Source organism: Gigantopelta aegis, chromosome 8 (assembly GCF_016097555.1).
Source record: "Gigantopelta aegis isolate Gae_Host chromosome 8, Gae_host_genome, whole genome shotgun sequence".
Classification (NCBI taxonomy): Eukaryota; Metazoa; Mollusca; class Gastropoda; order Neomphalida; family Peltospiridae; genus Gigantopelta; species Gigantopelta aegis.
In genome coordinates, this window is record NC_054706.1 from 29,720,073 (window position 1) to 29,744,700 (window position 24,628).

At 33.1% G+C, this 24,628-nt stretch overlaps 1 protein-coding gene across 1 annotated transcript in view; it reads right to left on the bottom strand.

The window, feature by feature from the left end:
- Nucleotides 1-3,822: 3,822 nt before the first annotated feature.
- The window catches only part of LOC121378417 (zinc finger protein ubi-d4-like), a 35,614-nt gene continuing 14,808 nt past the window's right edge, over nt 3,823-24,628 (bottom strand). The window contains exons 7-11 of the mRNA XM_041506581.1: nt 22,414-22,536; nt 11,813-11,941; nt 6,337-6,449; nt 5,781-5,862; nt 3,823-4,745 (exon numbers count right to left, since the gene is read on the bottom strand). Of these exons, the coding sequence (XP_041362515.1) occupies nt 4,678-4,745; nt 5,781-5,862; nt 6,337-6,449; nt 11,813-11,941; nt 22,414-22,536 (515 nt within the window). The 3' untranslated portion in view covers nt 3,823-4,677. The remainder of the gene's footprint in view (nt 4,746-5,780; nt 5,863-6,336; nt 6,450-11,812; nt 11,942-22,413; nt 22,537-24,628) is intronic.

A 24,628-nucleotide genomic window follows, 5' to 3' on the forward strand; every position in this document is an offset into this window, starting at 1 on the left:
GTATTATGGTATGTATTACTTTTCTTCCACAGGTCTTTATTCGGTCATTTTACATAATTATATATTTCCATATACTTACATTTATATATTTGACACCCAATAGCCTGTGTATTTTTGTGCTGGGGGTGTCGTTGAACAATCATTCATTCTGGAGGCGAGACGTAGCCCATTGGTAAATTGCTCACTTGATGCGCGGTCGGTTTCAGATCGATCCCCGTAGGTGGGCTCATCCATGGCTATTTCTTGTTCCAGCCAGTGCACCACTACTGGTCTATCAAAGGCTGTGGTATATGCTATTCTGTCTGTGGGATGGTGCATATAAAAGGTCCCTTGCTACTAATGGAAAAATGTAGCAGGTTTCCTCACTGTCAGAATTACAAAATATTTGACTTCCAATAGCCAATGGTTATTAAATCAATGTGCTCAAGTAGTGTCCTTAAACAAAACAAACTTTTAACTTTTATTCATTCTGTGGGGAAACCAGTGAAATATTTTTCTGAAGCACTAACTATAAACAAAAATCATTCAGCTGCTTTAGAATTTTATTTTTTTAAATCTCAGAATCGTTAAAGGGACATTCCCGAGTTTGCTGCAATTTTTAAGAGGTTATCGACTAACAGACTTTTTAACGATTATAATTACATATTAAATATATTTTTCTGCATACAATATTAGTAGCTGTATATTAAACGTGTTTCTGATTTTTATAATATTTGTTGTAGGTTAAATTTCAATTTATTTCCTAAAATATTTTTTTCGTGCGTACGAAATTATTTTAAGACAAAATCCAGTTTGGGCTTCTTACAAATATTAAGACGACCAGAAACACATTGAATATACATACACTGATATTCTAAACAAGAAACGATATTTAAGACGTAACTTTAATCGTAGAAATATTTTATTAGTCGGAAACATCTTACAATGCAACAAACTCAAGGAATGTCCCTTTAATTTATCCACTTAATACCTCAGCAGAGCAGGATAGGATCATGGCAGTGAGAACATGTTAGGAAAAGGCACACGGAGTCTGTTACAATTTCATTCCAGCAAAAGTTGCCTCTTTTTAACGACGTCAGATCAAAACAGCCTCTGCCGGTTAATTAAGCTGCCAGTAGTAGCTTTACAGAGATGAACAATGGCCGTATGTTGCATTTGTACTAAAAGCATCAATCTCCCAACAAATCCGTCTGATCTGGTCATCTGTTTAGAACTCTTTAATTCTCTCGTCATAGATTCTATTGTTATTTCTGAGCGACAAAAACCGTAATACATGATACTGTACAATACAGAATCGAATCGGCATTTGGCAAAATAGTGGTCGAGTCCTTGAATATCTAGTGTCTCGTCTATAGGACAGCCACTCGCAAGATCCTTTACTGCAGATTTCATCCTTCTTGCACCACCACAAAGAAGACTGTCACTCCCAAACTAGTGTACTGAATCAAAACTAACACCGGACAGAACTCATTAGAACAAGTACAGCTGTAATAACAAACACTCGTGAATCACCGTCTTAACAGTGATATCAGGTGTTCGCAAAAAGGGAGCATATCCTGCCCCACCGGTTGCAACCATCATTAGTACTCCCACCACAGCTACCAAGTATGTCATGAGCATAGAAACACTACATAATTTTAGCACTGCATAAAGTTAACAGGTGGCTGCAAAGGCAGGCGTGCAGAAATTTTACCGAATGTATACAGAACAAAATTCTGTCATTTATAATCATGTGGAGAGCATCTAATGTATGCATGCTGCACATTTATATAGAGCAACCAAGTATTCCCACTGATAAAAATGAACTATTATATAATTGTCCTAAGCAAGCAGTGTTCATGAAGAATTTGTTTTTGAAATAGTAATGTAATCTTATGTATGTGTGTGTGTATATGTGTGTGTGTGTGTGTTATTTTAAAATTATCTTAGCACTACGATATCGTAAAACCGTCGTTTAATCGTTGTGACATCATGGCTTACAACGAAAATCTCTGGCCAGTATTGGAAGAAAAAAATCCATTTGAATCCAGTTATGCGTAAATTACTTCCATGGGATACTTGTAGTCCCATCCAGCTCAAAGGGGTCTTGTACAAATGTTTCTACAGCTGTGATTAATAACACCGATTATATATAATGTGAATACTATTTTTAATGCTTGTTTCCAAAAGAGCACAAAACACTGATCTCAGTCACCAGACTAAAAAATGCACAAACAACTAGCCATTTTTGGACTAGATGTAAACAACAACAATTAATTGTTTTGTTTTGTTCTGATATGATTTTATTTCGAAGATATGATATTGCACAAACATTGCTATGTCAGAACTAAATTTGCTGGAATACATTAATCAGGGGTGGGAATTGATGAACTGTAAAAACAAAAAGGAAATCTAGAGGGGTCCCGGAAATTCTTGAAATCCTAGGTTAAAATCTGTGCCATCTGACACATTTTGGAGGAAAGGACGATTAAAATGCGAGGAAACGCAATGTTCCATGAGAGAAAAACAGCTCATCCGAGAATTCCCACCCCTGGTTAATGAGTGTTAAGTTGTTTTAGTGAAAATTATTTAAAAACCTAGAAATAAACTATATTAGGGCCATTTTCCACATGCGAACTTTGTGCGGAATGCGGGAATGCGGAAAAACTGACTCGTCAAAAAAACAATTGTATAATGATCAAAAGCAGTGTTTCCATATGTGGCACAGTTTTTGATAAGGGGTCAAAAAACACACACATGGAAAACAGCCTTTAATCTTTATTTAGTATGAAAAAACCCAATTCACAATCATTGTTGTAGTACCATCATTAAAACTTTCCCCAACTTTAACTTTATACCACATTATAACCAGTTACAGGAATTAAGAAAGAATACACCATTCTTAACCTAGGCTAGTTGTTTCCACTCTGAAAATGGATGTTGTTGCAGATAAAGTACAATATTATAGAAATACATACATGAATATACAAGTAATATACTTGCTATGCATTTTACTGTTATTGGAAAAGTTCTTTTAAACACTAATATCCTTTTGATTTATGGGATATTCAAACTGTGCAACTTGGCAAAACCCATCAATTAAATGCACATTTAATTGTTTCTAATCCTGCAAAACCCAACCCTGTCTTATTTATGTAAAATAAAAATTATTTATAGAAGAATATCAATAAAAAAACACTCCCCTACCGCCCACAAAAAAATAAAAAAAAAAAAGGCATATTAACTTATTTTTAAGGTGGAAAATACATGTGACCTCACAATAGGACATGAAATTAAGAAGTGTGCAACTCCCAAATAGTGGGTGTGGTTATTATCATTACAGAACCAAAAACAAAACCCCAACAAATCGATCTCATAGCATATCCAGTTAGATAGCTGAATACAGGGTCGGTCTTCATACTTTAATTTTATGGATACTTAGCTTCAAACTTTTATTTTATGCACCATTAATTCACTATATTCTGTTCATAACAAATATTCAAAATAAAATTGCACACATAATAATTATGCAAATACAAATAAATTAAAACATTATTTCTCTTGGCTTTATCAAGGTATATCAAAGAACGTGGCATGTCTGTCCTGTCTGTGGGAAAGTGCATATAAAAGATTCCTTGCTGCCAATAGGCAAAAAATGTAGCTTGTTTCCTCTGAAGACTTATGTGTCAGAATTGCCAAATGCTTGCTGCCGATTAATTAATCATTATGTTTTAGTGATGCTGTGAAACAAAACAAAGTTTTACTTTAGTTGAAGAGGTCCGTTATTAACAAAACAAAGTTTTACTTTAGCTGAAGAGGTCCGTTGTTAACAAAACAAAGTTTTACTTTAGCTGAAGAGGTCCGTTATTAACAAAACAAAGTTTTACTTTAGCTGAAGAGGTCCGTTATTAACAAAACAAAGTTTTACTTTAGCTGAAGAGGTCCGTTATTAACAAAACAAAGTTTTACTTTAGCTGAAGAGGTCCTTTATTAACAAAACTAAGGCCATTTTCGCCTGTAACACATTTTATAAAAACATTTTGAATAAAATGACCTGAATAAAACATATTTATGCTGTAAAATTAAATTCTGTAGATTATAAGAGGCAAACTAGTATCAGAACACTGATGGCATTTGAATGCTCAGGGCTAAAATTGATTTACTGTTTGCATAAAATTCTGCTAAAAATTACATTCAGTACTTAAAGTGTTACCCTAGATAGTAGGCAGTGTAAAATACTTTTTTGGCTGTCTTGGAAACGGGGCGACTGTTACGTGGGGTTTCACTTTATCCATTCATTGTTATTTGGTTCCAACTGCTAATTCTAAACACACAGTACAGGTCACAGATATTGTATTCTTACTGTCACACAGTGACCATGAGTCTTACTGTGACACCGAATGTACAACATGAAACAATGTATGATGCTGTAAATGTAATATGCAAATGACGTGTCAGCTGTTTGTGTACATTTCACCAGTTTTTGACACTGACATTTCAGGTAGTTAATAATGATATTCCTCAGAGCCTCTCTTCACTGCATTGCAACAGGTTTCTTCCCTCCATGGCACTCTTCAATACCCAGATGCAGTCATGAATATTCAACAGATCGTCATCACTGCATACCTGCAGGTTTCTTCCCTCTATGGAACTTCCAATAATCAGGTGTAATTATGAATATTCAGCAGATGATTGTCTTCACTGCATACCTGCAGGTTTCTTCCCTCCATGGAACTCTTCAATACACAGGTGACAGCTCCAGTTCCCTAAAATACGAATAATTGAAAACATGGAATAAGACATCCCAAAAAAATAAATGTATCTGGTTAAATAAAATGATCTAGCTCTAGGGGGTGAGGGGTGGGGCATGCCCCCCGAACCTGAACCCCCCTAGCAACTCTGGCCCTTTGGGCCGTCGATTACGCACCCCCCCGATATAAATTTCTGCGTACGGGCCTGATTAACTAATCTAAAATATCATTACAATTTGAAAAACCTACGAAAATAATACTTGCCGATTTAAATATGAACTTTATTTTATGAATTTATAAAACATTTAAGTGAATATATGTGAGTAAAAATTATAAACTTGTACCCATTCAACGTGTTTTTTGTCAAAAAGTCAGTAAGTTAAACATACACGAAAACAACGAGCAAATAAAACAACTGGTCTGGCAATTTTCAAAGCCCTGCAGTGTTTTAACAAAACAAAACAAAAACCTCATTAAATTACACTGCACTTAAAAAAGACTTGCTTCAATTTTCTATTTGAGCAAAACCAAAGTGTTTCTGATCACCCTGGTTTTGGTTGTAGCTCGAAATTAATTTTATGTGAAACAGATAATGTACTCATCTCAAAAACCAGGGGCAGTGACTTCGTTTTAAGTTAATGCAATTTTACCGTTAGCTTAAACTTGTACACTATACACTGTCAAAAATGGGTAAATTACCCTGAAAGTCAAACTTGATTAATAACAGTACAGGATAAAGTTATACACAAATTTTAAGCTTAATATCTCAAGGTATTGTGAAAAAAACATCTGGAAAACAAATTTTTGAATCTAAGTTCAAGGGCCATAACTCTTGTTCAAAATGGGTAAACCTTGATCTGTAACAAACTATGATAAAGCTATATAAAAAAGGTCAGCTCAATATCTGAAGGCATTCTGAAAAACCCCATCTGGAAAACTATATGTGGGACAGATGGATGAACAGACAAACAGAAGGATGGAGATGAAGCTTATAGTTAGTTCCCTCTGGATGGACCGGTAGGGGACTAGTAAGATGACAAAAATACTTACCTTCGGGTGCCTCCTGAAGTTGAGGAGTCAGACAGTACATGTGGTAACCTCGGTCGCAGTCATCGCAGAACAACAACTGATCCTAAAAAATAAACAAAAACAGACATAAGAAACCAGGCATTTTTGTGTGGAATTTAACCAACATTTTAAATTCCTCAACTATTTCTAAAAATATTTACCAGCATCTCTCTGACTGCAATACTAATTTACTTTTTATTCCTAAGATGTATCTCTCAAAACCATTCCCTACACCTAGTAGGAATTTCAGGGAATTGGAATATATTTATAGAAATCCTATTTATGGCATGGTTTTAAAACTTGACAATTCTTCTGACCTCTATTAAATGAAGGAAATGAGTTTATTTAACAACGTACTCAACACATTTGATTAACGGTTATATGTATCTCTACAAAAGGCAGAAATATGCTTCGATTTGAAAAATTATTATTTCAATTTATCAACCAAAAATATATGTTGTGCCTTAAAAAAAAGGGATCACTAAAGATGCTGGGTTTTTTAATTTCTGTAAAAGAAAATATAATATAAAAAACTTGCATCATTTTCTGAGGTCCCACAAAGTCCACAAGACTTGCACTCTATGCACTGCCATGGATACTTCTTGACAGACACGATCATGTTCTGTGTGAACTGGAGACATGTCGGATGCCCTGAAAATAAAACAAATGGGTCGAATTTACAAAGCCTGTTAAATGTCTTACATCTGTGTAATTACAGACATTTACAGAGGACAATATATAGACAAAACTACATATATGTGGTTTTCTGATTTATATTTTCCACTAGTGCATTTCCAGCAGGAAACCTCGATGCTGCAGGCAGAGGGGTTTCTGCCAGGAAATACACTCGTGGAATACAGAAATCAGAAAACCACATATATGTAGTTTTTTATTTATTACATACCCCCCAATTGGTATTTTGTTTCCAAATAATAGTTAAAAAAATTGTAACACTGCTAGCTAATGATGGATATTTCTCAATTTACACAACTAGGTCAGCTGTGTTACTACGCGGACCCATGAACCACCAATTATTACACATAGGAATATAGTTCTATTTAAATAATAAACAGAAATAAGAAAGAATGAGTGAAAAGTTACCTATAATTTTAATGATATTGTTTGAAATGCCTTTTAAAGACAATGTAATAGCTAAAATTCACGAACAATGTAATATTTAATTTGCTCGTAATATGTCACAAAACCTTCAGTGCGCCAGTTTTATCAACGAAGAAAAATGTCAAGAACTGTTCACTCAATATCTGTCATCATCGGTGTATTTTCTTTTATTGATGTTCATGGAATTACTCGTTGCTGCAGCCAGTGCACCACAACTGGTATATCAAAGACTGTGGTGTGTACTACCCTGTCTGTGGGATGGTGCATATAAAAGATCCCTTGCTGCTAATCGAAAAGAGTAGCCCATGAAGTGGCGACAGAAGGTTTCCTCTCTCAATATCTGTGTGGTCCTTAACCATATGTCTGACAACATATAACTGTAAATAAAATGTGGTGAGTGCACCATTAAATAAAACATTTCTTTTACTTGTTGCTGAAAAGTTGAAGTTTATATTAAATGTGCCTCCATAAATCATCGCTCCACTGAATAATCTGGTTATCAGTTCATCCAAGTTTTCTACATGAGGAGACAGTGCATGCGACGTCATTGTTGCTAAAGTCGACAACAATCACTTTTCGCACCCTTTTTTTTGGCTTCGTACACAATAAATATAGCATATCTTACCGTAATTTCACTAGAAATCCATATTTCATAAAAAGTTGAATTTTTTAATCACAAGATTTTGTTCAAACACATTCAGATGCATTAGTAATGTTAAAGAAAAGAAAAAATTCAATAGCAATTTTGCATTGGAATTTTTCCAATATCCTTAAAAAGAAAACGTCATGTACCCAGTTTATGGTTATTGTTATTCAATATATTCAATTCTTTATTCCGTTTTTAGGCCACAGCCCATTTACAGACAACAAAAGGTGACATTTAATAAAGCAAACTAAATATTATTTAACTGCAATTAGTTTGTACATAGATTTTAGGAAGAATAACAATATTTGTATTTTCTAACAATTATTTTTGGTTCAGGTCTACAAATTAACTTATATCCCACTATTATAGTTTTGATTCATATAATTTATTCTCATATTTATTATTTTCCTTTATTACCATACCCCACCCTCACCCCACACTCTTTATCAACATGTAGTCAGCTTATGATTGTTGAACAACTGGACCTTTGTGCAGGTGACATTATTCCAAAGTACCACTATATGAACATCATAGTTATAATCTTCTATGCATTTACATTCCACACCAGATCTGTAACTTACACCACTTCTTTCCTTTCTTAACTGTAATGCTTTAGCTAAATAAATACACTGGTGACACCTAAGTCTGCACACCTAAGCATTTGTGTTGTATTTTAAAGTTAAAATCTTTCTTTAAAAATATTTGTTTCACCTCCACAGTACAATGGAACAATAAACGTGATACAACTAAAGTTATTTCAATTTTAATGTTTTTTAACAAACAACCACTTCTGTCGCTAATGTTTACATAAAACAGCAACAAACAATGGATCCGACTTTTATAAGTTCTAAATAACAAACACTTCCTGTTATAGTCTGTTTCAGAAACATTTAGATTGTGCAAATGAGATAAATGTAAATGGTGTTCCATGCTCCTTAGTTTGGACAACACAAAATGACAATATAAAAAAAAGCCAATGTAAAAATATTTGATCATTAGTTACAAAAATTGTTTGTTATTAACTGTGTAAATGAGCACAAATAGTGTTCGTTAGGCATATAGGACAATCAATGATAATTTTGAAACAGCCTATAACTAAAATAGGCCATGCTGTAAGTGCAATCTTCAAAGTCTGTGTACAGCCATTTTGCATTGTGTCAATCAGAGGGAAATTCAAAGTATGCTTGGATATTTACGTCAACAGATAAAATAAGACATTTATGGATTTATAATTTACAATAAGGTATGTATTGAAGCTTCTATGTAAATTTATGTAAGTTGATATGCAAAATTGATCATTACAACATTGACAGACACGTGTTGACAGGTGATAGAAAAACATGTTGATCGAGGCTGGTAAAAGTATACTTTTAGTGCATTAATTCAGACTTTTTTTTCAATAAAAGTGTTATTGACCAGTTTTATACATATATTCACAATCAAGATGTGTTGTTTTAACAACAGTTTTGTGAATTATATTAATGTTGTTTGATTGTTTACAAACATACCCCGACACCTGTTTCAAGACGTAATGTAACGTCATTAATGTTCGCAGACTTTTGTGCCACGCAGACTAAGGTGACATGAGTGTACCTCAATATTTTAGTGTATTTTCATTTCTTGTAGACACCAATTCATTAAAAGTATACAAAGATCTATTTGTCAAAAACTTTCTAGGTATATACATTTCTCTTATAGTTTCATATAGTAGATAATTTATAATAAAATGGAATTTGTTTTCTACTTCTCTTTTATTACATAATTTACAAATCCTATCCCTTTTATTTAAACCCATATTTCTACATTCGTCCACCGCTAGACCCACTCCTCCCATTCTAATCAGTGCTATATCCTTTTTACAGATGTCAGTCATTGTTAGGAGATGCAAAGTGTCGTCATTGGAATACTGATGTCATTTAAATTCAAAATTAGCTATATTATTACAATGCTTCGCCACGTTAAAATAAAAACTAGTCTACTAAACGTGACCCCTGTCAAATTCCTATAACAAGTAGACAACGCTGTTTACAGGTCGGTACTTTTTTAGTTTCCATAATTCTGGACAAAATATTAATTTTAAGTTTTAAAAGATGAAAGAAATAAAAAGTATGTTTTGTCAAATATATCATATCACAAAATTACCATTGGATGTTTTATTTATTGTGTATGGAGCCAAAACAAGGGTCCAAAAAGTGACTGTCGTCGACCTTAATCGGGGATTAAAAGCTTGTTGGTGAGTAGTGTTCCCGTCTCTAGTTCTGGTATCATGCTCATTAAACTGTAAATATTCATCCCTGTTTTTGTCTGTTTTCAGTTCAAATGTTCCACAAAAGAGCATTTTAAACATGCATAACAGTTAACTGCTTTACTAGGTAATTCAGACCAAGCACCAACTTTGTATATATATAGCTACGGGCATTCCCGGTAACCATTTGCTATAAATAGTAGCACTGAATACGGCATAGTTCCGGCAGTCCAGTTGAATATGGAAAAGTGTATTTAATTTTTGTATTCAAGACTGTATTTATATAGTAAGATTTAATGGGTATGTAATAATTCAAAATCTTAGATAACCAGAAGTCGGTTCACGTGAGTTTTACTTAGCTAACCGATGAGTTAGGCCTACCTAATTGTAAAACACGTAACTATGGTTTCATGCTACATTAGCGGTTCAAATGTATTAAAAAAATAAACTGATTTTCAATTTGACTTCTGATAGGGTATTTTTAATTTTAGAAATTAATTGTTAATTGCATAACCGAAATGTGAAATATTATGCCCTGCATTTACAATGGATAAACACATGCCTTTGAAAAAAACAGGCTCTGTAAATTCGCCTTAGAATTTTTAGGGAAATGCTTTAAAAGCTTTTAAGCCAAAACAAAAATCTGTAATAAAGTCAACTGAAACTAAAATATAGCCATATAAATACTAAGATGAAGAAGGAAAAAAATTGTCTTCGCCATGAGCAAACATAACGTGAGGTGAAGATTACTCACCCGAAATGATGTGAAGTTTTAAATAAAATTCCTTAAATTTTTTGTTGCAAAAGTGATCAATTTGTTATTCTCCTAAAACATTTGAGATGAGTGTGGAGGAGAGCAAGAGAGATTGCTTGCCTTTCCTGGCAAAGACCGAAAATATGTCTTGCAGTCATAAAAAGTTGTCAGTTTAGATCATGAACTGACTTTTCAGTTTGGTGCCTGAACTATTTTGAAATTTTGTGTTCCGGACAACATGCAACAAAAAGCCATAAGATTTATAAAATGTCTGGGGTTGGAGGGCATGTTCCTCTTCAATTGTTTTTAACTGCAGATGTTCTTAGCTGTAGTCTGGATTATTTTTAATAAACTTTCCTATTATTTCAGATGATTTGTATAAATATCTGGCAAACTATTTTTTTTTCACTGTTCATAGGAAGGAAGGAAATGTTTTATTTAACGACGCACTCAACACATTATATTTACGGTTATATGGCGTCAGACATATGGTTAACGACCACACAGATATTGAGAGGGGAAACCTGCTGTCGCCACTACATGGGCTACTCTTTCCGATTAGCAGCAAGGGATCTTTTATATGCACCATCCCACAGACAGGATAGTACATACCACGGCCTTTGTTACACCGGTTGTGGAGCACTGGCCGGAATGAGAAATAGCCCAAAAGGTCCACCGATGGGGATCGATCTTAGCCCGACCACGCATCAAGCGAACGCTTTACCACTGGGCTACGTCCTGCTCGTTCACTGTTTATAGAATCTGCACTGCCTGCATGTACAGTGAGTGGACAGTGAGTTATGTTGTCGGCAGTATTCTGAAGGTTAAATAAGCAGGCACAAATCGCTGGCTTCCACCTAGTAATGACATTCCTGCTCATTTATTGTTCTGATGAAAGTTAGAGTTAAAGTTTATTGCGTTTAACGACACCACTACAGCACATTGATTTATTAATCATCGGCTATTGAAAACCAAATATTTTGTAATTTTTGACATATAATCTTAGAGAGGAAAGCTTCTACATTTTCCCATTATTAGCATAGGATCTTTTAAATGCATCATCCCACAGACAAGACAGCATGTACCACTGCCTTTGATATATCAGTGGTGGTGTGGTGCACTGGCTGGACTGACAAATAGTCCAATGGGTCCACCGACGGGGATTGATTCTAGACAGACACCGCAACAGGCGAGTGCTTTACCACTGAGCCATGTCCTGCCCTCTCTTTGTGATGATTTGTGCACCGTACCTGATCGCCCGCAGTCACTACAGGACACGAGTTCCTCGGGCTGCTGCGTTTTCTTGTTGTCCGTGGCATCGCCCAAACAGAAGTCACAGTAATTATTCAATTCGGGCTTTCCTTCGGTACTCTTCCCTGCTAGAAAACAAAACCTGGTACATTAGCAACATACTGTAATGTTGACCGGAACTCAAATTCACACTAGACAGCAACACACGCACATACACACACACACAGCATGGATTAAAACCACTTGTACACAACACACTTACTACTCACCTGCAATGAGGAGGATCATAATCCGAGAGATAGTTTAGTAGAGAGGAAGTAACAGTAACACACAGCTGTATCCACTTAAATACATATCGGATTAAATGAATTATTCTTAATTGCATATTATGAAGTGACTGCCACTTAATTGCATATAATGAAATGCATTTTCAAGCAAATGCTTATCAGTTAAGTCAGTGGTTTGAAAAAAAATTTCTTCTTCAATTTAATTTTATAGAAGGCAAATCAATAACAAAAAAAAAATATTAATAACAATGACAATTTTTTTTTTTTTAATATGGAAAATTAGTGCTGTTAAGACTTCAAAAGTTACTGTTACTTTAGTAGAACACAGTTAACATTGCTATCAAAATATAACACGAAACACATCTTCATACAACACTACACAAAATGGTGTCTTGGCTCCAAAAAAAAAAAAAAAAAAAAAAAATTCAAGAAAAGGAAAAAGGAAACAAATACAGAGAATAAATAGTAATTGAAACACACCACACACAGAATTCAAACAACTACTGAGAACAGTTAATTAAAAAAAGTATCAATTCTGAAATCCAATGGCAATATTTAGTGACTCACTTTTTTGTTACAGCAAAATAATTGATTAATACCAGGTTATTCCTAACTCTATAAAAAAATTAAAAACACGATTACTAAGAGGGAAATCAATCAATAATTTTTATCTTCTGATCATCTACACACAGATATTTATGAATCCTTCAGATTTGTGGTTTTATTTTTCATATTAGTCCAAAGTGAGGTACTAGGTTTTGCCATCTGATGGCAGAATTTCTGGGTTTATACAGGTTCCTAGTATATATATATATATATATATATATATATATATATATGTATTTACATTAAAAAAGAATTCTGTTTATGGCTATAATGTTAATTCTGGAAATAGTAGAATAAAATGGTAAATGGCTTTTAAAATGTAGTGCAAATTTGTAACTAGATATTTTAAATCTTAATTAAATATTAGATTTATAAAAAAAAAGAGGTCAAGATAAAAAAAGAAGTTGATATAAGAATTTTCATCTGCTAGATGTATTTTGTTAACCTGTATAAACCCCGAAAGAATGAAATCCAACATACATAGTAAGCATCCAAGTTTAAATTCAAGGATCAGAATTCAAGAGGCGCTGAATATGTCCCTTACCACAAAATGTATTTAACAGACTGGTCTTGTTAATATATATTGATATTTTTATAAATTTCAGTTTTTAATTCAAAGAAAGTTATCCATAAATTAGTTATATACTTTGTACTATTCAGACACAGCCAACTGGATTTAAAACAAGTTTAGTTGTAAACTTTAACCACGAAATTTGTAAATTACATTTGACCTCTGCAATGTTAAAAAAAAAAAACCCCAAAAAACAAATTAAACTAGTACAATCAAATATAAACAATGATCTTGATACTCGGCATCTGTAATATATTTTATAGCATTATGAAACTCTCTTCTGCACTACCTTATATATTCCAGCATTCTAGCAGATTATTTAAAAATATTTTAACCAGAAAAAAGAAAGAAAAAAACCCCTAAAACAAAATGTCAGTATTTTAAAAAGTAAAAAAACCCCAAGCATTACAGCTGAAACTATAATAACTATTCATATTTAAGAATTGACCACAATTATCTTTTGGTTCATGCAAGTATGAACCAAAAAAGAGCAATGAGCATGAACAAAAAATTTATTGCTGTCAAATCTTATAATTAAATTGATATGCATAATTTAACAATACATGACTGAATTTGTTTTGTTTAGCTTTAAATGAGTCTGTAGTATTGTTTGTGTAAACTTCACTGATACTCATGTCGCGTAAGAATGCGAACAATCATTCACTATTATTTGAATCAGATGATTTCCAAATGATGCCATTTTACCTCGTCTTTTCTGTGTGCATTTTTATGACTCGTTTAGTTATGTTGGAAAGAATTGTCCAATTTGTGTTTACTTCATATTTCATGAATGTGAATGATGGGAATGTGTCAAACATTTACACTGTCGTGGGAACCATTTAAAGTTAGTTAAAAGTTTGTTTTGTTTAATGACAGATAATTCATTTATTAATTAAAAAAATTTTTTTGCGTCTATACACTTTATGGCAATCTGATTGGTCCAGAAGTGCATACTTTTTTTTGTTCATATCTCGATGAACTGAAAAAATTTAAGCCTACTACCCCCCCCCCCCCACACCTCGCACTACTTTTGTGCAACAAGCCGGATTATTCAGGCAACCATATTTAGATATTTTGAAGAAAACATACGTGAAAACTATAAAAGCAATTAAAAAAAATTATACGATAAATTAATGGAAAATGCTATAGCAGAGTAGACATGTAGATCTATACGCATTGATTTAAAACAAAACAAAAAACCCTTTGCTAATCATAAAATGAGACTCCGTCGGTGGCCAAAGAAATCACGTAGGAAACTTATCACCTGTAACTTACTTGTAAGCGATGTTCTACAGATGTTGGCGAACATTAAACGGTTCCACTGACAGCATAAATGTTAGACACGTTTCCTTCATTCACTTTCATAAACTATAAACTAAACACGAATAGGACAATTTCTTCCAATTTAACTAAATGATTCATAAAAATGCACAGCAGCTAGAGGAAATGGTGTCGCTTATCAAAATGATGTCATTTACCAAATGACGTCATTTACAAAACATCACCTGATTCAAATAATAGTGAATGAATGTTTGCATTCTTACGCGACATAAGTATCAATGAAGTTTACACAAACAATACTACAGGCATATTTAAAGCTAAACAAAATAAATTCAGTTATGTAGTGTTAAAGTATGCATATAAATTTAATTATAAGACTTGACCGCAATTATTTTTTGGTACATGTAAGTATGAACCGAAAAAACAATGTGCACACTTTTGTATGACCCGCTACGTGGGATCATACAGTGTGCACATTGTTTTTTCGGTTCATACTTGCATGAACCAAAAAATAATTGCGGTCAATTCTTAAATCGATGGCTAATGGAAGTGAAACATTTGGTCATTTCAATGTATAATCTTAGAGAAAACCTGCTACATCTGTCCATTGGCAGCAAAAGGTTCTTTTACATGCACTATCACAGACAGGATAGCACATGCCACAGCCTTTGATATACCAGTCGTAGAATGAGAAATAGCTCAATGGGCCAACCGACGGAGGTCGATCATAGATATGCTGTGCATCAGGTGAGTGCTTTACCACTGGGTACGTTCCGCCCCTTGGGTCTAGCGAGACAAGAGAAACCTACAACCAGCATACCGACCATTCTTACCGATTAGTGACAAAGGGACTCATATGCATTTTCTACAGAGGTTTGCACATACCATCTAATGGAAAAGGGATCAAATCCATGACCCATTGCTTATCAAATTTTAAAGAATGTTTTGTTAAACAATACCACTAAAGCACATTGATTAATTAATTTTTATATACTGACTCTCCAATTTGTACAATTCTGTTATAAAATCATGTTTCAAAAACACAACTTATGACAGTATTCCTAAATAGAAAAAAAAACATAATTAACGTTTGTTGTAAGTAAACCAAATTTAAAACCCCCCCAGCAATTCTAATGTTATATTTATAAAAATGTTTTTAATTACACATTTAGCATGTGTCTGTGGCTCCTATTTCAAAAATAAGTAAAACATCTAACTAAGAAAGATATAAAAACACCAAAATGACACCAAAAACAGATGAGGAATTTATAGTATGTGGTAAGGAACAGAAACAGCAGAGCATGTTAAATAAACCTCTCACCCCTAAAAATCACAATTGACTGTCCAATTATGCTAATATGAGCCAAGGCACTGTGATTAATTAGGGGTGAAAGGAATATGATCTACATTCTATTGACTATATAAACTATAAAAAGCTTTGTAAAAGTAAATAAAAAGGATTTAAAGCAAAAGATTTCTATACCCACCCACAAGAAAAAAGAATAAATATAAACACTACATTGTTTTCTTTTCAATAAATAATACACTATATACACATTTACCCAAATTAACTTAGTGCTTATTTATTTGAGGAAGTATTTTTGTAACTTTATATACTTCAAATACAATCACCAATTATGAATGGCACCATACACCAATAAGACCAAACAATACACTTTCAATAATGAGACATCGAAAGAATGAAACTTTTTGGGGGGTGGGGTGTGTGTGTGGGGGGGGGGGGGGGGAAATCTTTCATACCACCAAAAACATAACAAATATTTTTTTTTTTTAATCATAAAATTTAGTATTTTAGTAGAGATAAATATTTGAGCAAAAAATATCAGAAGGAAAAAACCACAAGATTTAAAAAATAGAGTTTCTGTAATCATTAAATATGTGTTATTGCACGAGTAATGTAACGGTAACACTATTTGACCAAAATAATTAAATGTCTTGCCTACCATAATTTTGTTCGGTACACTGTGATGAAAAATCTACTGCTGCAACTATAAACGAAGTTTTACCGACCTGGGACTTAAAGTTTGTGAGAAACTGATATAAATGCAAAAGTTTAATACTGTCACTGCTGAAAAACATAACACTGATATCTTGCCTTTTTACTTGGTAAAGGCAACACAAAATCTATAGATGCACATATTTTGTTTTAATCAAAGATAGCTTGGGATGATAACCAAATTACTATTACAGCCTTGCTTCTGTATTTTACATCTTAAAAATAATATAAAATTGACGGGGTAGCAGTGCAAGAAATATTGCAATACCTGCGTATGTACAAAGCAACCAAAACATCTGCCATTCACATAGCACAAATAGCATAACAAATATCCTGGCCAAATTTTTATTTTTATTTTTTTTAAATTATAATAATAAAAAATATAAATATATATATATATTTTTTAAAAGGCAGAAAAGGTGCAAGATGCCATTGATGATTAGTGAGAGTTTGAACAATAGATGACCAAAGTGGATTTCCAAAGCAACAAACATACTGTACATCCTGTTATGAACGTCGTGGAAGAGAGAGAGAAGACTAGAAGAACTAACGACGGTGGACACGCCTCACTCCTGAAATGAACCGAGAAAGGCACTATACGACTTGTTAACCACTGAGCACCTTCACAGAAAACCGTTTCCACACATCCGACACTTTTAGCCATTTAAGTTCACGTAATTATGCAGGGCATTTTATTACGGCTGTTTATTCAATGAACGAATGAATGAATGTTTAACGACACCCCAGCACAAAAATGCACATTGGCTATTGGGTGTTAAAGAGTTTATTCAAAAGTCGTGTGGCTATGTCGAGCACCTTCCTAATCAATGTAATTAATCTGCAGTTTTAATCAGTAAAATGTAGCTGGCCCAAAAGTTAAAATTATTGAACAAATCTGCCAGTTTATTTTGACAAGCCTGATGCTAATCCTAGCAGATATTTTGAAATGGCTAGCTGGAAGTCTCACATAATATGTTGCCATTAGCAACAACCGTGAAATGGCTGGCTGGATGTCTCATTCAATATGTAGCCAATAGCAAAATGGCTAGAGCAGAGTCCAAGTTATTACACATCCATTATTCAGCCTTTTGCAGGTAATGTCTAGTGAAAATTATGTAATGGTTAGCAAAAAGTCGGGTTTTGACACATGCAATATTTAGCCAATTAATTAATGGCAGTGAAAAAAAACTACGAAATGACCAGTAGATCCAGGTTTGAATACATCCCAAATTTAGCCTTTTAGTCAAAAGCAAGTAAAGAAAAAAAGAAATGAAATTACTAGCAGAAAGTTGACCTAATGTAAGTTTATCGATTTGTAAGTTTTGTCTTCTCAAAATCAGTTTTAAAAATCTAAATCAAGTAATTAATTGTGGAATCAGCTTTAATACAAAATTAAAATGATATAAAAAAGCTTACCTTTTCTTAAAAAGTAAAAATATAAATCATTACCACACCTTTCTAGCATAAATTTAAAAATAAATCATATTTAATTTCCAAGCAACCTACCAGGTGCATAAAACCTGTTATATTCTACTAGATCTGTAGTGCACATATACGTACTCTTTATTTAGGTGGGGTTTTTTTAACCAAGGGGACAGCACTCTTGAATGCTGTGTAACACTAGCTCTCTTTATCTGTGCCCATCCCACTATGTCAGTTGTTAGATGCTTGAATGCAGATAGAGGCATGCAGCTAGATGGTCTCGCCTGAAAAGTGCACACTTAACATCTGCCATTTGTAGAACTATCCAAGTACTGTGATAACAGACTTTTCACAAACGTATACCACTCTGTCAAGTGTTAACGCCTTCAAAAATAAACCAGGGGTATTCAATTGTTGATAGCAATTTTAATCTTGTGTATTGAACTAGAATGATCTTGTATATTAAACCAGGGGTGATCAATTGTTGATAGCAATTTTAATCTTGCATACTGATCTTGTATATTAAACCAGTGGTGTTCAATTGTTTATAATGATTTTAATCTTGTATACTGAACTAGAATGATCTTGTATATTAAACCAGGGGTGTTCAATTGTTGATAGCAATTTTAATCTTGTATACTGAACTAGAATGATCTTGTATATTAAACCAGTGGTGTTCAATTGTTTATAATGATTTTAAATCTTGTATATTGAATTAGGATAACCTTGTATATTAAACCTGGGGTGTTCAATTGTTGATAGCAATTTTAATATTGTATACTGAACTAGAATGATCTTGTATATTAAACCTGGGGTGTTCAATTGTTGATAGCAATTTTAATATTGTATACTGAACTAGAATGATCTTGTATATTAAACCAGGGGTGTTCAATTGTTGATAGCAATTTTAATATTGTATACTGAACTAAAATGATCTTATATATTAAACCAGTGGTGTTCAATTGTTTATAATGATTTTAAATCTTGTATATTGAATTAGGATAACCTTGTATATTAAACCTGGGGTGTTCAATTGTTAATAATGATTTCAACCTTGTATATTGAATTAGGATAATCTTGTATATTAAACCAGAGGTGTTCAATTGTTAATAATGACTTTAATCTTGTATATTGAATTAGGATAACCTTGTATATTAAACCAGGGTTGTTCAATTGTTAATAATGATTTTAATCTTGTATACTCAATTAGGATAATCTTTGTGGTATTATTTACATTGCATGACTATGCAGAATATTACTGCATATGTACAGTATTTTATATGGTCAAGCATGTCTCATACCCATTTAAAAATAAAATCCAAAGCTTAAATCTATACTAGGCATCAGCAAACATCGCCAAAAAGCTTAGAATGATAATTATTACCTGTCTTTGCATAACCAAAACACAACCATATCTATGAAAGATCTTTACACTATAGTTAAATCTGGGTTTGAAATATGAATTAAATATGGCCTGCTTTTTTTTTTTTTAAAGAATAGCAATCCAAAACATATATGGCCTTCTGGAAACAAGATGGTACAGGATGATGGGAGGGTTTTCGACAGTGTGTGAAAAATTAGGACATCTGAAAAATCCCCGAGTTACGTCATCAGTGGTGCTACTTAAGTGTTTAGAACCAATTATTACCAATAACGGAGTTTAAAGGTTTTAGAATAGGTGTCAGACAGGTTTGTGTTTTGGTTCAAGCATTAGGAAAAAACCCAACAAAATTAATGAATTTTATGACAATGGAAGAGTGTATGTGAATGTGTGTACGGGTCTGCATATGTAACCACAAATGAACAGAATAACTCTCAAGCTGTACGTATTTACTCAGTCCCACAATTAAATCCCAAACCACGACACTTTTCAAGCGACACAACAAGAACGTAAGAGATTAATAGACTTCATCAGCCATGTTAAAAAGAGCAAACAAAATCTGAACCTTAATCAAAAGAATCTCGAAGAGCCACAGACACCATAACTAAATGCCTAAAGAATTGAACCACACTTAAAATCTGAACCTTTAAAAACTAGTGGTTTACAAGAAGTACTAGACCAAACAACATGAAACAATGAACATGCAATTATCTATCGGGTTTGTGCTTCATGCATGGTCTGTGGAAATATACAAGGGAAATAAAATAGCTGTCTTTGAATTCATATTGGTGATTTTTAAAATAAATTGATAATATTTGTAATAACAGTAAATAGTTTTGTCAGTCATTGTAAGGAAGACAGACATGAAGCGTGAACGTTTTTGACATGCATGCGAAAAAGTTGAGCACAGAAAAATGCTGTATATCACTGCTGAAAATAATAGGATAACAGTTAGTTCTGACAAAAAAGTAACAAATATTACAATGCAGTTGATGAATTACAATGAATAGGAAATTCAACATGATTAGAATAAATATCTGTTATATCCCTGAAACCACAATATTTGATCATGAAAATTAATTTGTTTTAAAAGTTAACTGCTTTATGCCAGTTTGGCAAAGAAAAATGCAAAACACACCCAACCTACCCAACTCCGAAAACGACCAAGTTATATCTAGCAAATTAAACCCCCATCTTAATGTGGTTTGTGAGGCGCTTCTTGTCATTAAACATTTCATGCAAATGAAGTCTAGTATTTTATTGATTAATACATTTTTTAAATTTTTTAATTATATTGTTAATAATAATTATCATGAAACATCAGATAAATGAGTACAGTGATAAACAATTAGCCATGTTTAACAAAACACACAAAAACAAAATGCATGCAACAAAATTTGACAAACACATGCAGTAAATATATTTAACGACTGTAGTATTAACTATTAAATATTCTTTCATACAGCAGTAGCAGTCACAGGCATTCATTTGCAAACTAGAAACACAAAACACACTTTAAAGTATGCAAAATAAATCTTAATTTATGAGATTCAATCCTATAACAAGTTAAAATTTAATAATTAAAAATATATAATAATTAATATATAGTACTTGATAATATAAACATTATGGCAATCGTAAATGATTGTGACATCATTTTGCAACAAACATTTAGTCAAAATAACCTTATTTACAACTAAAACTATTATAAAAAATAAATTAAAAAAAAAAAAAAAAAAAATAACAGGCATAATACTAAAAAAATATTATAAAATTTAGTTACTTTAATTACTCTTAATTTTTATTTAATTTCATGAATATTTGATTACGTGAAGTAACCATGAAATGCATACAATGGACCTTTGTCTAAACAAGACAACCATCTTGACATAATGTCACATGCGACATGTCATTTACCATCTTTCCAATAACCAAATTGAAACCACCTATTATGTACAGCAGAATCAAGAAATATTAATTAGGTGGCTAAATTGCAGCCTACTAACCACTCTGCCAACTATTATTTCAATAGTTTTGTCTGAGTTTATTTTACACCAAATCTTGTAATTGCAGTTTTAGGGTTTAAAACACACTAAAATAATGTGCTTGGTGATGAGGGTATTACTTACTCACTTATTACTTTGCCTTTCACTTTATGTAAAACAAAAAACAGGCTGAGCTTAGATTGAATCCATTATATATAAAATTTACAATATTCATTATAGACGATATATCTTAACCAAATTTCAGTTAACACAAATAATACAAATTAATTAAAAGCAACAAAAGTCAACCGTGCATTCAGTAATCATGTTGGCATATATATATCACACATGTATGTATAACTTTATTATGATTCATGCATATTTTACAAATAATTTGTTTCGTAAACTTAATGGAATTGTTTTTTTCAGACATGGTAATATATACTTTCCTATAGATAGACTTCCCAATATGCATCATGCAGTGAATCATTTTTATAGAATGTCCGAATGTTATCATATAGTGGGTGTCCCAAAAGTTAGAACTCGCGGGAAAATAAGACACAGTATTGTTAAAAAGTAATGACGCAGTTCCACTGATGAAATAAATGAGATGTGTACAGATGTTAGTCATACAAATATTTTGATTAGCAAATAAGTTAAAATGAAATTACTGTAACTCGTACAAGCCACTGGAGGTTAAAAATATATTTTTTAAATATAAGAGTAAAAGATGGATAAGACAAAACACTGCCAAAATGTGACAAATTTGCATTTAATTAATTTTTCTTATGAGTAATGATTTCAATACCCCCAACCCTGACATTAACAAATGGTTTCTGAGGCAATAAAAGTTATTTTAAAATTTAAAAAAAAATTATGAGAGTAAAAACCCCAAAAGATTTTGCTGCTGCTGAACAGATGACAACACTGAACCACATCAAATGGTCTAGGCATGCAGTTTTGGTACAAAACACAGTGAGACAACAGAGTACTATGAAAGATTCCTGATTTTCCTCCACAACGGGTGAGGTGTCACACTCCAGTACTTGCCTCCATTCGAGCGTGTCTGTGGTTTGGGGGAGAGCGATCCGGTATCTTCGTCCATCATGCCGTTGTGGAAGTGTGTGTAGTGATACTGCAGGCCAGGCCGTGACTTGTATCTAGCACCGCAAGCTGTCAACACAAATTCAGAAAGCAGGCAGAGTGTAAAAAGTTAAAAACTCTGTCTTAACGACACCAGTGTTTCCCCTAGGGGCCGGAAGGACCCCGCGAATTTCTTTACCAGAACCGTAAAAATTGTAACCATTAAAAAAAGGGATGAGTTCACTTCTGTAATTAATTCGCCGATATTATACATATATATAAAAAATGCAGAGTTCGACAAATCCGCTAGCCCGACACCCGTGGCTAGTGGTTTTTAAGTTCGGGCTAGTGAGAAACGCAAAACCACTAGCCCTGCGGGCTAGTGGTTTTCCCACCCCCTCTCCTTATCGCTCGATCGTGTTTTTGTTTTTGTTTTTTCTTCTTTTTCTCTCGGCTGAAATTTCGTTTAATAAATTTGATTGTGACGTTTGTCATAGAATAATATCAACAACATCATTTGTATATAATAATAATCCACTTGAACTAGGTCTGCAAACTGCAGTAACATGCTATCTCTACATCGTCACGGTTACAGCATGCATTGTTTACTTTTCCCTTTCAAGTTTCTGGCACAGGAAATAAGTCTAATGACATGCGTGTTTTGATTGGTTGGACACGTCACGTGGTAGTTAATCTCGCACATAATTATGTTTTAGGCTAACTTGGAAATCACCAATCGCGACGACAGGTTAATCTCAATCAAGTAAACCCTAATCATGCTTTGAATTTCAGTGTTTGTTTTATTTACCTATTGTTTTCTAATTTAACACTTCGCTTACATATGGATATCGGCAACCAGGAAAACAATTTACTTCAATGGTAACCGCACATGCAATGACTCGGCTTGGGCTATTACGTTTGGATAATGTCTCACAGCTGCTGATACAAGATAATACCTTTTTTGTTCATCAATTAACAACGGATTAGATGTCGCCGTTACAGTCTTTTGATATCGGTCTGACATGGGATAATGCCCTGTATTTGAGCAATTGGCAGTACCGTTCCTGGCGACATGAATAGTAGGCCCTAAAAAAATAACCCACTACCAAATACACTGAACCATCTATTATCGTGTGTCACACTGTCGTACCCTCATTTAAATTTAATTGTTTTGATAGTGGTTTTAGATACCAACCATGAGTTTAATCAATTATTTTTCCCCGGGAGAGGGCAAAAGTGAAAATGGGACAATAACGATGGATCACACTTGAAAAGACCAAACGTACATGTACAACACGACAAAACTGAAAGTTACAACATAATTTAAGTGTTTGTTTCATTTTACTGTTATAATCGTAAATGTGTAATCTTACAAACATTAGATAAAAATCCAGTTATAATTGATCAGGAATTTGGGCTGGTGCTTTATCTTGGTGGGCTAGTGGTTTTCACAAACCCACTAGCCCTGTGGCTAGTGACTTTTCAAAATATTTGTCATACTCTAAAAATGCAAATGCCAGTAGTCATAAATATACTAGTATTTCACAAATATGTACATTGTTAGAGCCCGGTGGCCAGTGAGGGGAAAACAAATGAACCATCATGATGATGATTAAATGAAAAAAAATAAAAATAATAATCAACCAACATCGATCATATGTAAAATTTAGGAAAACAGATCTACAAGTCAATACTTTCGATTTCCTTTCACATGCAACAGTTCACTAATGAATATATGGTCACCAGTAATCTATGCCCCCATCCCTGAAATGAATATACCTACAGATGTAATTTTATTAAAGTCCAAGTTAACAAAATGTTTCAGTCATTTTGGCGCAATTGACTGGTACTGAAAAAGTTGTTATTCTAACACAGTGCAGGAGTATCAAAATAAACGGTGACCAGTCTCGTCAGATCAGGTTCTTTTTTTCAAAGGTTTGCACATAACCATATTGTTTTATGAACTTCCAAATATTTTTTTTTGTTTGGTCTGTTTTTGTTTTTGTGTTGTTTTTTAAATTATATTTAAACATTACATAATTAAATTTGCAAGACTTGAAAGAAATTATTTTTAAGTGCATTATATGATGAATTAACACAAATTTAAAAATGTACCTACATATATAAAAAAATATTTACTTTCTTTTATTTGTTTTATCAATCACTGAGTGATTACAATTTA